Source organism: Vanessa atalanta, chromosome 18 (assembly GCF_905147765.1).
Source record: "Vanessa atalanta chromosome 18, ilVanAtal1.2, whole genome shotgun sequence".
In the NCBI taxonomy this organism is placed as follows: Eukaryota; Metazoa; Arthropoda; class Insecta; order Lepidoptera; family Nymphalidae; genus Vanessa; species Vanessa atalanta.
In genome coordinates, this window is record NC_061888.1 from 8,271,676 (window position 1) to 8,293,941 (window position 22,266).

At 31.9% G+C, this 22,266-nt stretch overlaps 1 protein-coding gene and 2 non-coding genes across 3 annotated transcripts; 2 read left to right on the forward strand and 1 right to left on the reverse strand.

The window, feature by feature from the left end:
• Positions 1-631: 631 nt before the first annotated feature.
• Positions 632-704, reverse strand: Trnak-cuu. Its single transcript has one exon. It is a non-coding gene; the product is annotated as a tRNA-Lys (tRNA).
• A 3,247-nt stretch (positions 705-3,951) lies between these two features.
• On the forward strand, positions 3,952-4,024 carry Trnak-cuu. The gene has a single exon. It is a non-coding gene; the product is annotated as a tRNA-Lys (tRNA).
• Positions 4,025-12,599: 8,575 nt separating this feature from the next.
• Positions 12,600-20,281, forward strand: LOC125070962 (dihydrolipoyllysine-residue succinyltransferase component of 2-oxoglutarate dehydrogenase complex, mitochondrial-like). The gene is made up of 9 exons (XM_047680991.1): positions 12,600-12,633; positions 13,202-13,339; positions 13,721-13,883; positions 14,116-14,352; positions 14,654-14,814; positions 15,618-15,776; positions 16,227-16,360; positions 18,842-18,999; positions 20,056-20,281. The coding sequence occupies exons 3-9, from the start codon at positions 13,803-13,805 to the stop codon at positions 20,188-20,190; spliced, it is 1,065 nt and encodes a 354-aa protein (XP_047536947.1). The 5' UTR covers positions 12,600-12,633; positions 13,202-13,339; positions 13,721-13,802; the 3' UTR covers positions 20,191-20,281.
• The last annotated feature ends 1,985 nt before the right edge of the window (positions 20,282-22,266 follow it).

The window sequence follows — 22,266 nt, forward strand, 5'->3', positions numbered from 1 at the left end:
GTTATTACTAATATGTAATCAACTCTAGATCTAATCAAATGATCTATTTATAAATCAATCGTCTCGAATTTCCCAGTCGAGATGGTAGTGAATCTGATTAGGGGATGCAATCACAGCACGGTGTTTCCTGCGGAAGCGCCGCCCCCCGCCCCTCGGCCGCGGAACTTGCCCCGTCATACTTAAAAATATATTTATAACAATTCCAGCGTTTCCTTTTATTTCAATCGTAGTCTTACTGCTTACTTTGTCGATACAGATAACACAACTTGCGTCTGTGTCCGTGTCTTGGACTACTAACTAAAATCGATAAAATGTACTGAGACGTTAGTTATTAGCGTTGTAGTTTCATCCTCGACATCGGACTGACTGACACACCAATCGGTTGCGTCACAATCCTTTACAACTTCTAATTTTATAAATAAAGTATACCTATGTTGTTACATAAAATTGTTATTCTTATACATATGTTGATTCGTTCGTTAATTCCAGTGACAGCCGGAAAATTTTAGTATAATAATTTAAGCCAGTTGTTTTATAGAAATTTAGACTCTTATAAAATTATAATTTAATTGTCTTTATATAAACGAACGATAACAGTAAAGAGAATTGATACAAAAATAAAATAAAGATGCGCCCAACGTGGGGCTCGAACCCACGACCCTGAGATTAAGAGTCTCATGCTCTACCGACTGAGCTAGCCGGGCTTGAGACGTCTGAAGAAAAAACGAGATCAATTACATCGTGAAAAATATATTTAAAAGTCAGAGAGCTTTTTCGTTTTGCAAAATTTTCTTAAATTTAATGTTACCATCGGTTAGTACTCTAGGCGAAACCGATTTAAAAACATCGCTATATTGAAACTGGCTCAAAACACAACAATACTGAGTACTGCTGTTTGGCGTTAGAACATCTGATGAGTAGGTGGTACCTACCCAGACGGGCTTGCACAAAGCCCTACCACCAACAAGACCAAGAATCATCTAGAAAGCTATAAAAGTCGAAATTTTAATACATATTAAATGAATATTAATTTCTGTGAAAGTTTTTGCTCATTAACCGAAAGATACACTCGACGCTTCATTTCAACACGTACAAAATTATAGATGATTACAATTTAAAAAAAAAAACACCCATAAAATCCGCTTTTTGTTTGTTCTACTTATATCGTATTCACAAACAAAAGAATGTCGTAATTTATGCAAGTAACAATTAATTTGAATTCAGTTTCGAAATGTCCTAAGTAAAATCAAAGTTAGGTACAAAAACTAACGAGCAATATATCACTCCTTACATCTTTTGGCATCTCAGGACCACCCACTCAATTACGGAAAGTCCCACAATGTAAATTCCCTTTCATCACGAGGGAGCTGAGACAAATTAGTTCGTGTTCCCGTTGACCGAAGATAAGTTATATGGAGGACTTAAATATCAATAACATACGCTTTTTAAAAATGAACAAATAAGGATAAAACATGTTTGCGTATAACCTATTCCAATGGAAGTAGGAAAAAAGATAAACAAACCTTAGATTTACGTATTTCATGCGATTCGCTAATAACACAGATATACTGTGTACTACTAAGAATTTATGATTAATATATCTTTATTTATAATACAACACTATTTAACTTAACTACTTATTTCCACTTTAATTTTACTTTCAAATTTCTGATAAAAGTTTCGTCGACGTTTAAAACGCCATTTTTTCGCAAAGTCATAGTGAATATCATAGATTAATCAAGCTCTCGGCCAATGATATCGCGTCAATTTGCTGTCAAATTTTTTTTATTTGGCTTTTTTCCTGTTACGGTTGGAATAGAGTATAATCTATTACATGAGATTCAGTTTTACAGAGTAACCAAAATAGATTATGACACATAAAATTAAAATATATTTTTTAAATGCTTACGCAGATAATATTGACAAACCATCAAATCGTCAATGTGCCTTGAATCCCAGCTCGCAAATACAATTACTAATTTAATAAAGATGACCCCGGTAAGTCCTTGCACGTCCTTGTCCTTGGACACGACCGCGCTTAAGAATCTAATTTAATATATAATTTTAAAAAATGTATTGCGTCAACTCATGCATGCGCGTTAATTACCCATAAAGTAATTTATGTACGATTTTCTTCTATATTCATTGCATTAATAACACCGGGTGAAAAACTTTCCCTGGAATATCTTCAAAATTTCATTAATCAATAAATCTTATTGTTTATTAAAACAATAATTTTTGAACGTATTAAAACGCCTAGATTTAGGCTCGGGTTTCATCACAGGACTAAATCTGTTTAATTGAAAAGAGCAACTATGCGAGTTTCTTGCTAGAGCCTACTTTCCGCAACGCTGGTAAATATTGGTGATTCCAAAATGCTCTATTGTAAAGTTTATTTGACATCAAATCAAATGTATTTTACATTTGATTCGATGTTATTTGAAATCTCTTATATATACATGACATATTCATTACTATCTTTAATAAAACAATATTAGACACATAATCGAGATACATTTGTATCGCGTTTTAACATAAAGATAACTTTTCATTATAATTCTAATCTTATGTCATGTCATGCAATAGTCTGATGTCGGTAGAAGTAAGTTAATGATAACAAAAGAGTTGGAATTATTTTCTCCGACATGAACTTACCGATATTTTAATATGAAACTTTCTTATGCAAAAAACTTCATGCTGTTCTTTTTTGTCGTCATTTCCATTTACCCGTACAATTTTAAAAATAAAAATGAAATAAATGAAAACGGTGCCACAACCGTTTTATATAGAAACATTGCGCTCAGTATCTTCCTTGAAACATTAGAGAGAAAGGCCAAAAAAGTTCCACTTAAAACCATTTTAAAAACCTGTTAATAACATATTTATAACATTATATTCATTTCGATTAAATCAAATTGCTCGACCGATTAATTGTCACAGTATAAAATATAGTTAAGTATCTACGTCCCCTGTCGGTGTCGACGCTAATTACCGTCCGCTCGGGTGAGATGGCGGACCACGTGACCGGCTTTATAAAATAAATTATTTATAGAGAACTGTCAGACGCCATCTACACGCTAGTGGATGACTGGCCAGTGGGTGTATTCTGTAAGAACAAATCTTTAACAAGACGAGTTATATGTTTAAAAAAATAAAAAAATATTGCCATGTTAAATAATGTCATGGATGTTCCGTATTGGTGATTTTTGAACGAAACCTATCTATTACTACTGTAATCCCGTAACATAACATTAGACCTAATTATGGTCTATAAATAACCAACTAAAATGAACAATCATAACTATTTTATTTATTAATATATATAAACCCGTTTGTTGTAAATCCTTAGCTACATTTAATATTATTAAGCTGCACATGGGTAGGTATCTATTTTCCAAGTATTTGTATAATATATGCGTTATTCTGAGCAATTGTTACTACTAGTGTACCAGCACTTACTAAACAGACAACAAAATAATGTATAAAATATTTTTTTGTGTTTCTTTACTTATATGTATATGTATGTATATATATACATATATATATATTGACTAATTTATTTATTTATTTATTTATTTATTTATTTATTTATTTATTTATTTATTAGATAATCCAACAGTTTCGATACACAACTTTTTACTTAAAATATAATATATCAATTACTAAAAACCAAAATAGGATTACACCGTTTGTTCTATAATATATTCTTTTACAAACTAGAAGACAATCTTAAGAAAATTTACAAAAAATTAAGTTGAGAATCTAATTGAATGAGAATTGTTGTGTGTGTGTGTGCATGTGTGTGTGTGTGTGTGCGCGTGTGTGTGTGTGTGTGCGTGTATGTGTGTGCGCGTGTGTGTTGGTGCGTGTGTTTTAATGATCGCTGTGCCTGGTTAGCTTAAGATTTCAATAGAAAAGATCGAGATGTTATTTTTTCAATCTCTAAGGAAAGCCCGGCTAGCTCAGTCGGTAGAGCATGAGACTCTTAATCTCAGGGTCGTGGGTTCGAGCCCCACGTTGGGCGACATAATATTTTGTAGATTTCATACAAAATTAATAATATGCTTTTAAACATGATAGCAATTATATATAAATTTGTTTAAAGATAATTTATAAATAATTAACATAATTATATTGGATTTTCATATGAAAACGTAGATTTGCAGAATTCATTAAGAGCAAGGAAGTTCTCAATACATTCAACTCTCAAGTGTGCGACGGAAACGGATCCAGGAGCCATTGTGATAGCGGAAGTAGCGAAGACTTCCTCTTAGCAATAAATCTAGCGATATTTTGGCAACCTCTCCTTTGATTCGAGACGAGAAACCCTTAGCATAGTCTAGATATTAAGTAAGAACTACTTATATTCCATAACCCTAAAACTCTTAGGGAATCTTATCCAAAGAGGCACTAAAAATTTACATTAGAACGTTCTAATATTAGAGGTCATTTTAATAATGCTGTATATTTATTATTATAGACACTTGTTTTTTTTTTTAAATCTTCAAATAAAAAAATGACAAAAGATTCGTACGTCTATGCCGAATAAAAAAAAAGTAAATCCCCTCGAGGCGAATGGCGCCGACGTTGGCGGGAAAGTTCTTAACCTCATTAAATTCCCAATATTTCACCGCCATTTACATAAGGAAAAGATAAAGACAAGACGCCGCGGCCATTTTATATTTTAGCTTTTGAATTTCGAAGGGGAAATATTTTGGGGTCGCAATTGCAGATTATAGGCGGACCGTATCGTTCGCAAAAATAGCAAATTCAGCTTTCGATTCATTGAGTAGATATAAGGGTGGGGTGATTTCCCGCGCGAAAATTTAGCTTCATAATGTTATCGTTCTATTATCATAAACAGCTAAACTTGATATACAGCTTTATAGCAACAAAATAGTAAGTTATTTTAGTTTTTTTTTTTCATTCATTTTATGACCTTTTTTATGTTATAGGTGGCAAACGAGCAGTAGGCTCACCATGGCATATTACGTTTTTAAAACAATTATTTTGTAACAAAGTCAATTGGAGTGTTTCGGCAAATTATAATTACCATACCAGGGAATTATAAGTTTCTTAAGGACAAATAAAAAACTGATCTTTTCGATCAATAGCATAGCAAATTATGCTACATTTATATTATATTTTTAAACAAAATATATAAAACCTTCTTTTTAATTACAAAGACAAATAGAACTATTTATTTTAAATTACTCGATAACTTGTCTGTCTAAACATTGTATGATCAGTTATTTGAGCAGTCGACAATTATGTCGATAAAGATATCGATATAATGGAAGTTTGCCACAATATTGCTTAGCGCATTGAATTCAAGACAAACTATAAATCTCCGCAAATTGTTCAAACTATTTGTCCAATAAATCGACAAGTTGCAAACTTGCCAAGACCGGACTTACGTTCCAAGAAAGTATTTAACTTCATCGGACGCTTATTGACCGTCTAGTGATGGGTTGGATGTATCAAAATTTTATCGATAATACTATGTTTACGTTTATTAATATTCTATCTATCTAATATTCGTAAAAAAGCGAAGGCAATCGCACACCGGCTACCTAATGATATTTTAACACATTAGTATATCTTATATTCATCAGAAACCATCTACGAACTCTAAGGTTCGCATATAACTCGAATCCCTTATTTTTCTGCAAACACCCTTGACTACACTACTACAAATGAGCCACCTGTTGTTAAGTGGTGACCACCGCCCATAGACAATGGCGCTCTAAGAAATATTAAACATTCCTTACATCGCCACTGTCCCACCAATCTTGGGAACTAAGATGTTATGTCCCTTGTGCCTGTGTGTCCTAGTTACACTGGCTCACTCGCCCTACAAACCGGAACAAAACAACACAGGATAGCAGTATCGTGTGTTGTTTTGTGTTTAGCGGTAGAATATCTGCAGACGGGCTAGCACAAAAACAAGTAGATTATAAGATTTATTTCATGTTTGACAATAGTACTAGCATGGCGACTCGTTTCATCTTTCTTCCTACGTCGATAATGGCATCAATGAAGTAAGAAAAACAAACGTTTATTCTTCATAACCTCGTCTATACTATTGATTATATATAATACTAGTTGTCGTCCCCAGCTTTGCTCGTTTAGTCATAAAATCGTAAAATAGCCATAGCCAGCCAGGCGACAGACAGACAGAGTTACTTTCGCATTTATAATATTAATATAGATAAACATGGTTTGTTTCATATATCCGATTAAGCGATTCTGTGTTTTAATTTTATTTATGTACAATATTTATATATCAATATTTATTATATTATTTATTTACGTATCGTATTAATCAAAATAAAAAAATACATCATTCAATAGGCTTTTACGAGCACTTTGGAATCGTCATTTTACAGATCTGTACAAACGTAAAGCTACAACCGGAATTTAGATATTACTGACAAAAAACTCAGTAGTTATTAGGTTAAACTCTTTACCAACATTTGAAATTCAAAGTTGTGTCGAAAACAATATTATATATAATATCTGAAATCTGAAGTATCAGCGGTACGCTTTTTAATCATTTATTGCTCTTAAAACGATTTTAATTTATAATTTCAGATGCAAGTTCCACATCCCTGCTGTACTCGTATAATGGACGCGTTGTTGTTGATCGAGTTTAAGCGTTTAAGCTGAAACACTGGCTCCATACCTGAGACGGCGAAACTTACTCCAGCTTTAATTCGTACAGAGAACTTTAATTATAAAGCCATTAAGCTAAAATTGTATTAAATTATGTTTATTCTTTTAAATTTTAAGTTAGTCAGTGTGTATTTTTACGTTTGGTTATTAAATGTGATCGTTGAATAAGTGATAGAGAATTGTTTTTTTTTTATTGCTCCTTTAAAAAATGGTACATATAAATGATGGACAGAGAACGTCAATAAATGTAATATCAAATGTGTTATATTTATATTTATATACTTATTACGCGGACATCATTATATCAGTTAAAGTCGGTTGTTTAATAATCTCGTGCTCAAATTTTTTTTCTTTACCGCTGACATTCTGACGATCTGCCAAATTTCTGAAAATTCGACTTCTTCTCCAAAAAATAGAGGGGGCCTTTGCCCACTCGTGTCCTATCGGCTACATACAACTGTAGAATTTAATTTTCAGAGTTTTTTTTACATAAAGTTGTATTTGTTATATCTTTGTAACGTAAAAATAAAGCATAAAGCGCTGAATTTGTTATATACATTAACTACAGCATAATAATATAATATACATTTAGCAAATCCAGCTTTTAAACCAAAATTATGTTGAAATTTTGTTATGTTATTTTTTTTCTAAAATAACTAATTACCCACGCAGCACTATCCTTTGTTAGCGTCCGCCGTAAGCCGGGCTCCGGTGATCTAAACACGCCAAAGTATTAATAACTTAAGACTGCAGCTTGTTCACCAGTTGCCGACCTTGCTACATATCACTTTATACCAAGGACTAACGACCCAAGCTGACTTCGCATCGGCATAACAAAGTTTTGCTCCAAAATATTAAGTACCTATATGGTTATACGTCCATATTTTTTTAATATATATTTTATTTGAAATTATACCGTATGCTACATTGAGTGCGAGGAGTTTTCTGTAAATATTTATGATATTTACAATTTCTACAAACAATGAAAACTTATTATTAAATAATAATGTAGTCATTTCTGAATTTTGGCGACAATACCTATTCTCGAAAGAGATTAGCGCGTGTGTGCACAAACACGAGGGCACTCTTTATTCCTTTACTTTCGTAATCCGATGAGACGGCAAATCCGACACCACTGGGAAGAGTTCAGTAGCAGAACTGCGCTGCTACTGTGAATCCGACGGCAAGAATTAATAATTTTTTGTCCATCCGACCAGGGATTTGATCCCAAAACTGACATCAAAATCGGAGTCAGTGGCCTTACATTTAGACACGGCTCGCAGATACACGTGGTTTCTCTATTTCCTCACTCTCATAGCGTGATAACACAACTATGATTATATGATACCAGTATAGATATGATCGAAGATGTATCAAGCGCAGGAGCAACGGCTTCAAGTGCTTATAGATCCTAGAAGTGTAACAAACGTAGCCAACTCTTTAAACTTACCTCAGCTACTAAAAGCTTCTTGCCATCACAAACTTAACATTTTTTTTTTTGTTTCAATGGATTTGAACTCAAAACCTCCAGATTTGCTCCCGTATAAGCTTGCCATTAGAACAATTAACCAATTATAAAAACAAGACAATAATCCTGTTAAATTATATATGTATTTAACTATAACATAGCTTAATGTTTTAAAGCCGTTTTTTATTTCATAGCATTCGTTTTCTATATATGTATATAAATATATAAATGATCTTTGTTACAAATTGTAATCTATAAATTTTCGAATATAATGGTATGGTACCTACTGACTTTGTTGTAGGTAATAGTTAGCACGCGTAAGCTCTACCAAATGCATTGCACCTCTATTAATACACTTTGATACTATAAAGAACCGACTACAGAAACCAAGATATTGATCGAAAGAAGAAATATATAATTTGCGTTCAAGCTAAAAATAGCAAATGGGTGGATTGTACCTACCCAGATCTGTCTTTAGTGAGCCATAGTAACTACCGGTGAAAATATTACCATACACAAATTGGCATAAATTTATTAAAATTTATTATAAAATTTCAATCTCTAAAAGAATACATCGATAAATAAGGCATATTACTCAATAGACGATAAAATAGTGTAGACTTAGTATTTATTGATTTCCAGACATGATATATTTAAATTTAATTGTACTTTATTGACATACTCTGTAACTAAAATGGAGGAAAAGAGTAGGTAACTACTGAGTTTCTGATCGGTTCTTCTCGGTAGAATCAACTTTCCGAACCGGTAGTATCTTAACATTTAATTCAACACTGGAATATGATTCAAGTGATTTAGTGAGCCTATTTAAATAAAGAATATTTTGTTTTGTTTTTTATTTTATTTTTATCTTAACAGCACGTGGCCTGATAATTATTTCTTCATGCCGTCCTCGTTAGTCTCCCCATCCTAAGAATGCACGTTAAGCTGTCCGTCCCAGCCCTAACCACAACATCTGACTTTTGTAGAACATTGATTTAACCCAATGTAGAACTGGGTTTCATGTTAGGGTTGCAGAGAATATATGACGTCATATGAATATATATTATTTGGTTCATCTGTTATTGTTAGCGCAATGGTTTAAGGGCCGCCTAGCGATGTTAAAAGTCGCAGGATCGATCCTCACCCAGGCTATTGTCGTCCCCACTCCTAACACAAGCTTTAAGCTTATTGGAGGGATAAATAGAAATATTAGTAATTCTTTAATGGGGAATTACTACTATTATTTTGATTTAAAAAAAAACGTTTTAGTGATCGTGTAACTTTCAGTTGTTACCGTATCGCAATCGAAACGTAATCGTTACCGTTAGGTATTCCTAGTCTACTAATAATCCAGTTGGTTCGCAACCGTTATAAATGAGTAAACTTGATCCTAATTATGATTTAGCTGATATTTATTTTTGTGAGGAATAACATCGGAAACGTATTATAGCCGTTTTGTATTAATAGATTTGGTTCCCAAATCGACTTCACCGATTTGAAGTTACATTAACATCATGTATTCGTTTTGTAGCAGTGAACTCTTCGTTAAAGGTCTTCCTTCGGATACCAGGTTTTGATCCTAAGTCATGGCACAATACTGCTCCAATTGTATTCGTGTTTAAAACACGGTTTATAGTTAATATTCGATAAGCGACATTAATAAAACTTTACCTATAGCACATAAACCGTCACCCCCAATTTCACTCCCTAATGGAGTGAATTAAAAAAATAGCCCAAACTATCTAAATACCAAAGTTCATCTAAATCTGTTTAGAGATTTAAGCGTTAAGAGATAACAGAGCTACTTTCGCATCTATCTATCACAGATTATAAATAAGATTATTTCTTGTAAAACACTGCTATTAATTAGTCCTTAGTATTTCTGTAATGTATACCAATCGTAATAAAGTATATTCATAATAATATATATTGTTTTAGTTGCCAAGTTAAGTTCTTGTATTCATAATAATTATTATTGTAAGGGAATCGTTCAAGTAGACAAATGCACGGTAGCAGGACCCGTCTGGGTCGCAATAGATTCCTAATCAAAGATGCGGGCCGCACGAATCTTAGCAAATTAGTAGGGGAGCCGCCTTCGGTAACATAGGGTTGTCACTTATCGTATTCATTAATTTTTTTTTCAAATGAATGTAATATATTTTATCTGAACGAAAATAATATTCTACATTTTAAACATCGATTATTTATTTTTTTAAACAAATATAATAGTCTTTTTAGTTGTGTTATATGACTATACGTTTGTTTTTATTAAGGGTTAATAAAAGTTAAAGTCACAATTCGAATTGTTCAGTACAAAATAATTTTCCAGTTTATTGTATCAAACAAATGTTTCTACATCATTTAATATAAAATTGCTTATTATTGTTACCTGTCCTTCTAAAAACAAAATCATGTTCGACTTTAAAAATGACCCATGGCATAAATCGAGAGTTTGAAACGCCAAATATAAATAATTTCTATTAATGACATAGATATACAGTATTTAATATACAAATAGTTGTGCAATTACTCGTAGAATATATAAATACAATAAGTTTGATTTATATATAAGTAGAGTATATATTATTTAAGCCTATACACGTAACAATTCGAACAAAAAAAATCTTGTTATAATATTTTTATAACCAGCACGTTGGATTAACCTACAAGTGTGTAGCGTTCCTAATTAAATATTTCAAATCAAAAAAATTTGTATTAAAATAGGCACACAATTAAAATGAGACTATATTGATGAAATTAATTATCTATACGAATATATTGACACCCCTAGCAGGTAAAAGCCAAGGAGGTCGCATCAGGGCGTCTTGAGTGGACACAACCAACTTCCCGCTCAAAGAGCCCATCTATTATAGATGTTCCTATAACCACACACTCACTTGATCATTTCAAAGTATATATTCAAAAGATGTCTTTTGAGATTCAATTTAATTGCAATAAGTCGAAAATATTTTTTAAAAGAAATACAAATATTCTAACAATGGTAACACTGACGTCCACTTATATGCATGTTTTCATTTCACATATGTAGGCAGACTTTCGAATAAGCTAATTAATAGTATGAGGGCACTAACGCCCAAAGATATTAGAAATATTAACCATCCCTTGCATGGCCAATACTCCAACAATCTTGGAAATTAAGATATTATATTCCTTGTAAGTGGAAGATGGGTTCCAAGGTATGCGTGGGGGTACTTGCAGAAAGCTTTACCCAAGGTCATCTCTATTATTATAGGTATAATGTACAACAATACTTAATTAGAAATAATATATAAACACTGTTTTCATCGTAATCTTAACCTTTTTTTTGTATTTTATAGTACAAACTTAATAAACAACAAATTATCCAATAATTAAGAAAGAAATTAAAATTTCTTAAAAGATTCATTTAAATATTAAATAATATTTTAAAAATAGTTGTAGGTAACGAACGCTTTTTAATATCTAAACATTATTTTTAAAGGTCACAATATATCATATTCAAAAATTAATACAAAATAACAATTATCGTTTTGCATTTTAGGTATACTTAAAATAAACAAAAATATGAGCCTGACATCTGGTGCCTAGTAGAAAAACAATAGCTGTTTTTAATACCCTCTAGTGTTGGGTTGCTGAAACTTTATAGCGCCATCTGTTAAGGAGTAGTGAAAAGCTAAAATATTTAATACATCTTAAGTTAAAAATTTTATTGTTGTGAATTATATTTAAAAATATATGTATTCGAATATAAATTTGAATTTAAATTCATGCAATGTAACATTGCAAGATTTTATATTTACTTTTTTTTTATGAACCTGCTGTTGGAACATTTAATAGCATATTCTAGAAATAAAAATAAATCTGTCAAGACTTGACAGAAGAAACGATGATTTTTTGATGTAGTTTAAAATGGATAATAACTGTAAACCGAATATTTATGCTTGATAATAATTATAATATGTTTAGATGTAAAGTAACGAGATCTGTAAGTAATAAATATATTTATAATAGTAGTTAAATTCAAGTAAATGGACCAATTAATCTTACACTCTGAAATGAGTTCTTTTATTTTTCGAAATTAAAATTTTTAATTCACAGTTCTTTTAATATTGTTTCAAATAATTATTTAATTTAACACACGATTTTAAATTTCTTTTACAGAATAGCAATAATATATAAAATACCTTATCCTGTACCAAAATTAAATATACAAATATTTATGGTTTTTCTTTATTAAATACTTTTATAGATTTTCCAAGGCAGATCAAAATGGAACTTATTTCAATACTTGACTTCATTTCAAAAAAGAAAAATATTGACTCTCTTATCAAAGTAAGTCTTAGTAGTCATAATTATTTACGTAGAATACGTCGTTGGTCTAGTCACTGACTTATACTGCTGAAGATCCATACATAAAAGTTATGGGTGTTTAAGTTAAGCTGTTTGTCCTGCCTGACCGTCCGGTCGTGAAGGATCATCGAATATTTCAGGTGATTATGCTTTCGGGAATGGAAACCAAAATCAAAATTACGTAACGGAAATATTTCCTATTTAGATTGTTATCATCAACATACTTTATATCAACAATTTGTCTATATTACGTTTAAATGAAACTTTTCAGAAAAATATTTTTTTCCATTAAATGTAATCATGTGTAATATTATACTTTACTATTCGATGATCAACTGAAACGACGACTATTTTTAATCACTTCAATAAACAAAAATACATAATTATTAAAGTAACTACTTCATCATTCAGCTCAAGTTATATATAGGTTTATTTTTTTTTTAAATTTTAGTTTCATTTAAGTCGTCGTGATATATTTCTACTCATATTTTTCACATTCCAAAAACTACGGATTTTTTTACAACATGTTTCTTACCAAAAATAACTTGTTGTTAAATGACGATTCAAAAGTGCTTGTAAAAGCCTACTTGAATAAAGTATATTATTTTGATTTGATTTGATTTGACCACCAAACATGAGATAACTTAATAGCTCACATATAACTAATAAATAAATATTATTATTACATATATATCGACAACTTAACAGTCATTCGAGAACTGTAAAGTTAGAAATCACTGATCCGAGTTTGAGACGACAGTTCATTCAAACGAGTTCGAAGCTCCGCGCCGTAGAAGACGTCAAGGCTCCAACGTTTCCAGACTCAATAACGAGCGGAGACGTTAAGTAAGTTTAAGATAACACAAATTTCTAAAAAGTATCTACAGAATGTAAATTGTATGACTTCAATAACATTTATTCTAAAACTGTTGAAGATTCTTACATTATAGTCAAGCATTCATTATTCACTATTCACTTGTCAAATAATACGACTTTAATGAGTTCACCGTCAAAAAATTGTGTTACTTTTAGTTTTTCTGAGAACTATAATAATACATTATAAACTTTTGTGTGCTTCAAAGAGAAGCATTCCGACTCTACTGTTATTATCTCTCATATGATAATAACTAATATGACAATTTTATGTACAAAAACTATTCTAATCCATGGCCTAACAAAATAATTAAAGTTAATTGATTCCGTTGTTAAAAATGTACCAATACTTAGATTAATAAAGAAGGAAGGTGATGCGGTAGCAGTAGATGAAGTGGTGCTAGAAATAGAAACGGATAAAACAGCGCTTCCAGTGATGTCACCCGGAAACGGCAAAATTGTTAAAATGCTGGTCAAAGACGGTCAATCGGTCAAATCGCAGCAAGTGCTATTTCAAGTAAATATATTTAAAAAAAAGTATATCTAATTTTTGCTTTACGATAATGTTCATCATTTGTAATTACTAAGTACTGTTATATGATAAATTATTTGCGATTCATCAAATAATGATCCTATATCAAGCAAATGAATCAAAAAAAATATGAATTACAGAACCATTATAAAGTATAAATAGTGAAAAATCTCAAATATATTAAGTTGAATTTTGTAATTATAAGTAAAATATTTAGGTTGATGTCACTGGTGTAGCACCTGCAAAAGCAGCAACAGCACCTCCAAAAGCCCCTGCAGCAGCACCTGCACCCGCACCTGCAAAGGCACCTGCAGCAGCAACTGCAGCAGCCCCACCTGCCGTAACACCAGCCACAGTTGCAGCTAAACCAGCACAAGCTGCACCAATTGCGGCAGCTAAGCCCGCTGTGCAAACAACAGTAGTGAAAAAAGTTACACCACCAGCTGGTCCTACAGTATGTTGTCTAATGTTTTGTCACAATAATCCACGACTTGTAATTTCAAGATTTAGAAGATTGACTTTCACAATCATCAAATTCCCTTAAAAGGTTTTGTGATGTCATTTTTTATTTATTTTCAAGACAATCAAAGACTTTATCGCTACACATTCTTCTATCGCCATACCTTCTAGATAGGCCAAAGTGCAAATTTCATGATCCTAATTTATTAATATCATATATTCCCCTTATTTATATTTTGGTTTACTACTTATTCCAAAAGTTCAAAAAATAACCAAACAAACACATTGTTAATTAGGTAGCAGCTCAAAAGATCGGCGATCCAACTAAAACGATATCAGGTACACGAACAGAACTTTCAGTGCCCATGAACAGGATGCGCAAGCGCATCTCTGAGAGATTGAAGGAGGCTCAGAATACTACCGCTATGCTGACGACTTTTAATGAATGTGATATGAGGTATTTATCAATAATACTAAAAGAAACTTCTTAAATAAAATTAAGTTTTCTTCGAAAGTTCGTAAAATTTACAGAAAACTACTAAACAGCATTCAACTAAAAACCCAAAAATAAACTAGTAGGAACTTAGGGCTAACATTTGATGATGTTTCATGGATCTGTACCACTAGGGAAAAAAACAAATACCAGTAGAAAAAGATCGATCAAGCAATAACGAGTAGGTAGAAATGGTTACCGAGATGAGAAGAACATTAAGTCTACCTTCTTTTAAATAAAATACTCAATTGAAAAACAAAGTCTTAATGAGTCACGTGTACTTGGCCAATTTTGGTCACAGCGACCATTCTCGACGGAAAATAGCTGACTGTGCGCGAGAAAATATACCGGATAAATATTATGTGCGCCGCCATTATAGATTTTATAATCCCACGCATTTGATAATCCCGTTTCTCACAATCCTTTGTAACTGGAAAAAAAATCGCGAACTTACTCAATCTGGGTCCTGAGAATTTATCGAAAGAAAAAACTAATATTTTTTGTAAGCCGACATTAGAGATCCTTATAATTTAGCCACATTAATCATTAAAAAAAATAGTCAAATTAATTAACAAATAATAATTATTACAAGACAACGCTTGTATTATATAGAGAAAGTATGAAATTCTGTAATAAAGACTATGGATGATTCGCATTGACAATTTAAATGTAACAAAATGATAAATCTGTTAGCTACAGATAAAAAAAATACTGTTGCCAAAAAAAGAAATGAATTAAAATACCAAAGTTTTTTTTTTAATTCTCAGCAAACTAATGGCATTCCGGAAGGCGAATCTTGATACTTTTACAAAGAAATATGGCGTTAAGTTATCCTTCATGTCGCCGTTTTTAAAAGCGTCAGCCAACGCTCTCATGGATCAACCGGTCATCAACGCAGTTATAATGGCCGATAACATTGTTTACAGGTAATGGGCGCGTAATGTTATTACTTCTAGAAAGATGGACAGGGCTTTTACACGGCCGCTTATCCCACCCTTAGGCCTAACGACACCCCAACCCCCTAACCCCCTGTTTCCGTTTTAATTCGATATTTGAAATATAATTTTATATTATATAGAAATAGTAAAATAATAGTTAAATCGTATTTATTGAATTCATATTTCAAGATCTTTCGTATTTTGACTAGTTACAAAATTAAAAGTATATTATTAATCGATTATATATATATTTTTTTATAATATAATAATAATTCATATTTTATTTAATTAATGTTAGTTGTCACATACACACAGCAGTTGATAAATCCTTCCTTTTTTAAACTAAAACTACTACTAAAAATTTAAATACCTTAATTAAATTTATGCTTTAAATATCCAATAAGCTCAATAGTTGTATCAATGTTCAATGTTTTTTAGAGATTATGTGGACGTATCAGTAGCAGTGGCAACACCAAGAGGCTTGGTAACGCCAGTAGTGCGGAACGTTCAAAACATGGATTTCCCACAGATTGAACTAACGTTAGCTAATTTGGCGGCTAAAGCGAGAAAAGGTAAACTTATTTTGACAACTTTCCTTCTAGTTCAACAAAAAGTATTTATTCAATTAAATATCAAATTTAAAATTAGACTTTAAAAAATTTACATTTACCTGTTACAGATAAGATTATATTCCTTTTAAAAAATATATATATACTGTAATCTTATAACTATACTAATGTTCAAAAGCTCTATATCATATCTATATATAAATATTTTATTACTATGAATATATATGTCACACTTTAATAATACTATAGGTATATCTATATATGTTATTACATCTGAATGATTTAATGTTCCTTCAATTATTATTCGACGTTAAAAATGTAATGATACTTTTATATAGATCTCATATAGATACCCGATTCCTCTAAGAATTCTAATCATGATTAAAAAGTCAATTACACTGCCTTTGTCACTGTATCTTAATCTTAAACAGATAGTCATATTAAAATTATCTTAAAATACATCTATATGTATATTATTTACCGAAAATGTAACTTGAATTTATAGTACTGTATTTATTTTGGTTCATTAGCCTTATATTAGACGCATAAATAATTATTTTCAACAATCAGGGATATTTTACAAATCAAATCTATTCTAAAGGTTAGTGTTATATGTACTTCAGTAAAATCTTAGCTATTTAAGGAATAAATTAATTATACTTTAAGTTTGTTAATGATTTATACTGCGATCCGTTTGCGTGTGCATTGGAATTAAAAAAAAGAAAGTTTTGTTTAGTACACTTTTACCTTTCCATTTAACGTTTTCGACACAATATTTGTCATAATAATAAATATATTTTTTTTTACTATTGAATTAAATAAAAATTAACTCAGTTGTATGTTAAATATGCTACGAGAAAAATTGTTTTTTTTTTTATTCGATTCGATATTACCATAACCAAACCAAGACACACTATTTGCATCCTTCTAAACAAATATGAATCTGTCTTTAAAAGTTCCTCTATTTCTGAAGTTTAGTCAAATTTGAAAACACGCTCGCACGGAACATAGTTTTAAATTTTTAAAGGAATGCCTTCAGGGTGACATGTCTGGTGCTAAAAATAGCACCCTATTCGGGTAGCCAATTTTCTATTTTCACACATTGTTAGAACATTTACGAAAATAAACGACCCCATTTCTATGCATGTGTAAGTTTTACCCCCCAATATTTGAACACTAAAATTACAGCGAATCTTCAGGGTTTTTTTTAAGAACCCTTCGAGCGGAACTAATAGATGGTCCAATACTTCTTAAAAAATAATAGAAAATGAAATAATATATAAACTAATTTAGAAATTCTTTTAGGCTAATAACAACTTTTTTAAAAAAATAGTAGTCTCTGAAGTTTCAAATATATAGTTTCTGAACAAAAATTGAAATCTGTTCCAAAATGGACTTTTGTAAACATTAATAATAAGATATATTCATGATTTACAAACTTCTAGTCCGGATTTGATTTATATTGTATACTTCTAGTGTATTGCATTTATATAACTTTATTAAAAGGAAACCTGAATATATTGCTATATTTACATAGGGACGATTTTTAACCTTCGGATAAATACTGTCTGTATAAATATTGTTTATTGGTATGTCTCAACTACTTATTAAACAACTGTATCCCTATGACGATCAGGTAAATGGTTTTTCTAAGTATAATCCTTTGTAAGTAATGAACTATTCATTACTTACAAAGTATTGTAATCATGTTACCATTGAGGATTTCTCTGTAAAACTTAGTTGAGTAGTTGTTCTGACGTTTTAAAAACCTCGGCCTCTGGTTTAAGGTAGGGTGAGTGAGCGAATGTAATCACAGGCACAAGGGACATAACATCTTAGTTCCCAAGGTTGGTGGCGCATAGGTGATGGAAGGAATGGTTAATGTTTCTTAGAGCACCTTTGTCTATGGGCGGTGGTGAACACTTACCATCAGGTGGCCACTGGCCCGTCGTATATGCTCGTCCGCCAACCAATGCCATAAAAAAAACATGCTCTTAATGTAAATGTATAAATATTCTTATTATTTTTTCTTTGACTAGAATATTTACACATCGTCTGTTTTAAATTTACCAATGTGACAACTTTGGCCTTGGATCAAACATGGTTCCATCCCTGGAAATAACAAAACAATAAATCATAATTCTAGCACATAGTATATCTATATTCTACCATTCGACAGAGCATAAAGCAAATATTCGCAAAACAAACAAAAAGCAAAGTTTTTTAATCTAGGCTCCAGTAAGGGAGAGTGGCTCTAAATGACGATTACACGCGTAGATAGCTACCTTTTAATGTAGGTTATATTAAGACAACAGTTAGTTACTCTTTTCGACTATTCAAATTTCATATATTAATGTATGATGATGATGAATATCCTTGTATTTAATAATATGCATTGTGTTTATATGAGTTCCATATAGATTGAATATATTTTCATTTATCGGATTATAATACAAGTAAGTAGCACCAAGTGAACGCTTGCAGGCAGTCTGACGCCCGGCGACATGCAGGGCGGCACATTCACGATCAGCAACGGCGGCGTGTTCGGCTCGCTGCTCTCGATGCCGATCATCAACATGCCGCAGTCTGCGATACTGGGCATGCACGCGATTGTGCAGCGACCCGTCGCCGTACAGGGGAAGGTAGTAAAAATTGTACGCTGATTATTAACGGAACGATGGGTTGTGTGAACGTAACCATTACCTCTACTGTATAAAGAGACTAACCTCCTCCGTCTGTCGCATTACGTCACATTGCAACGGTTACACGTATTTGGTTTTAGTCAAAGAACACCGGTAAGTACCTATTTTAATAAATGCAGATATAAAAGGTATTTGACCATTTGACTCTAACGTTAATTAAATAACGCATAAACTAGTAAACAATTGCAGTAAATTTACTAGACGTCATAAGGATTTTTTTTTTAATAAGCATTTTTGAAGATATTAGTAGTACACTTAATAGCTTAATAGAGATTATGTACCACGTGTTCCCTCTTTAACGCTGTAAGCTGTAAACTAACAGAGCTCAGATACGAGATACGCCCTCACGTCTTCTGACCTATCAGTTGTAAGAGATGAATTCGATTTTCGAGTTCACTTCGTTCGTTCCCGCCCCTCGCATTTAAATGCACTGCTATTATTGTAGAAATAGCTAATAGACGTAGAGTAACCTTTTGTAGGAAACCTTGTGGAACTCCCCTTCTGATTACCATATATTTAATGTTATCTTTAAAGCCATATCAAATCGATATATAAGCGAAATACCACTCCCTGATTAATCACGAAATCTCAGAAACTATAACACCTACAAACTTGAAATTTGGCAGGTAGGATCCTTATACGGTGTAGACAACCGCTAAGAATTTTACGGATTTTAAAAATGAGGTAAAACGGGGGTTGGAACTTTGTATTTAATAAATTTCGAGCGGGTCAAGCTGCAGGTTCATTGTTACATGTATATGAAGTAGATTTCTAGTCAAAAATTAAAAATGCTAAAATAGATGTAATCAGGTCTAGTTATAAGATATGAGGTAGGTATATTAAAAGTAACCTGGAGCAACAACATATTTTTTTATTGAATATAATTTTATTTACACATAAAAAAAAAATGCTAATAATAATTTTATTTATCAAATAGTCTATTTCATTACATATTAAAGGAGGAGAGTTTGAATACATTTTCAACATTTTTTACAGGTAGAAATAAGACCAATGATGTATTTGGCACTGTCTTACGACCACAGACTAATCGATGGACGCGAGGCCGTTTTGTTTTTACGAAAAGTCAAATCGGGTGTTGAAGACCCAACGTCAATTTTAGCGGGAATTTAAAAAAATAAGCTGGTGTCATAAATGCTATTGTTCAACACAGACAATAACAATCATTTTTGAATTTAAATGCATTGGAATTACTTAGTTTGTAATTGTGGCTATAAATATATATTGATACAATTTGTACAACGCAAAACTGTGTAACGCACAACTCTATTTATTGCGAAGTAAAGCGTATTTAATTCAATTTACAAATAAGTTAACATAGCATAAATAAATAAACCTTAAAAGTATATTGTTTTCTTTTTATTTCCTTTTCATTCGTATAGATTTCGGTTACTTATCTTTCTGAATGAATTACTGAAAATGTAACTTGAATTTACGTAAACACAATAATTTATATAGAGCCTGGGCCTATATAAATTATTTTATTTACTTACAGCGCAAAAAAGGCACTCACAAAGTTTTACATTTGTATATATATAGTCAAAACTATTTAAGGTCCTTGTACTGAGGACTACTGGTTATACTTTCAATTCTCTTGGTCGTAAGTAGTTATTTCGGGTTCTGAATGAATTACGACCACAGAAGTCATACTCAAGGACTAGCTATTAGTTAACTCAGAAATACAATTAGGGTTAGGACACAAATACTGAGGTTTACTCTACGCCCCGATAACATAGCTTGAGCTGACGGCACTTACATTGGGCCACTTGTTATGGTAAAGGTGGCAAACGTGGCAAAGGAAGCTCATCTGATGGAAAGTGAATACCACCGCCCATCACATCACATCTACAACACCAGGGGGCTTGCAGATGCATTGCTGGCCTTTAAGATAGGTGTAGGCTCTTTTTTTGGAGGTTCCCAAATCGTATCGATTCGGAAAAACCCCCGGCGAAAGCTGGTTGCACAGAGTGGTTGTGCGAGGCAGAAAATGCTTCAGAAATTGCTTGCTGTAGTAGATTTTCGGTCGTCTAGGTGGTTCGAGTGGAACTTGGACTTTTGACGAGATATCCGAAGGTGAAATTCAGCCACTTGGGTTAATACTATTTAAATTAATTGAAAATTCCTCGGAACATTCCCCGTGAAAAATGCGGTAGAAGATGCAGATTCCTTGTTTTCGCGAAACCATAATGAACATCAAAATTTTTTTAAGATCTCGACCAATGATATCGCGTCAATCCAATTCAATGATAAAGTTGTTTATTTGTCTTGATTGTCCTATTGCGTTTGGAAAAGGCTATAATTTAAAATTAATATAAATAGTAGTAGTTGAGTTGCTGTGATATTGAAAATGTCTTTATGAAGGGCTTTTGCAAACATTCCCGGTGGCATGACGACGTTGCCACTTTGATTGTCAATACCTACTCTAAATTTAACCGCGATGCTGCTGATCTCATAGACTATAGCAGGTACTCTTGAAGGAACGTATTGGGACACGGTGCTTTTTTCTAAAGTCAATGAAAGAGAGTATTCGTACATTTGCAGACCTAAATATAACTTCATGTTTATCTCATTGTAATGGAACAAATTAAAAAAAAACTGTCTTCTCTACTGAAGACAGCTTCGAATTGCATTTTAATTATATAATGCTGCGGGCAGTTTTGCCATGATAATAATTTTTTACTTACCTTAAAATCTATCTGAAACAATATTGTAACAATATTTTTATTTGAATATAATATTTTTAATAAGTAAAGTACATCAAGTCACGTAATTGTTGAAGAATGTCGTGAAGGATCGAGACTGTGTAGTACAGATTCCAGTTATTTCGTAGTTTCCTACTTATTCCTACTGTACTAATACTTATTTCTTTACCATTGGTATCCTCTGTAATACTTTCATACTTATTCAGATACAGAATAATTGTAACGGAGGTACTTAAAATATTAGACCAACCGTCTTATATTATTAACTTAAACAACATCTATTTTATCATATAATATAAGGAATAGTTGAGTCAGTAAATGTTGGCAAACAGCTCGAGGGAGATAACCTCTTACTATGGTTAGTGCCTAGACCAATATGACCAATTTACGCTCTATCAATATTCTATGGTAAAGAATACTTATTGTTAGGTGACTCATTTGCCCTTCTTAAAAAGAACAAGTAATTAGATGCAGCGTAATTAGTAGG

Bases quoted from the DNA above. Each gene is read 5' to 3' on its own strand.
- LOC125070962 (XM_047680991.1), top strand. From the start codon at position 13,803: ATGTCACCCGGAAACGGCAAAATTGTTAAAATGCTGGTCAAAGACGGT. The intron at 15,777-16,226 runs GTAATGGGCGCG...AATGTTTTTTAG, and splicing joins GCCGATAACATTGTTTACAG to AGATTATGTGGACGTATCAG. The intron at 19,000-20,055 runs GTAGTAAAAATT...CATTTTTTACAG, and splicing joins CCGTCGCCGTACAGGGGAAG to GTAGAAATAAGACCAATGAT.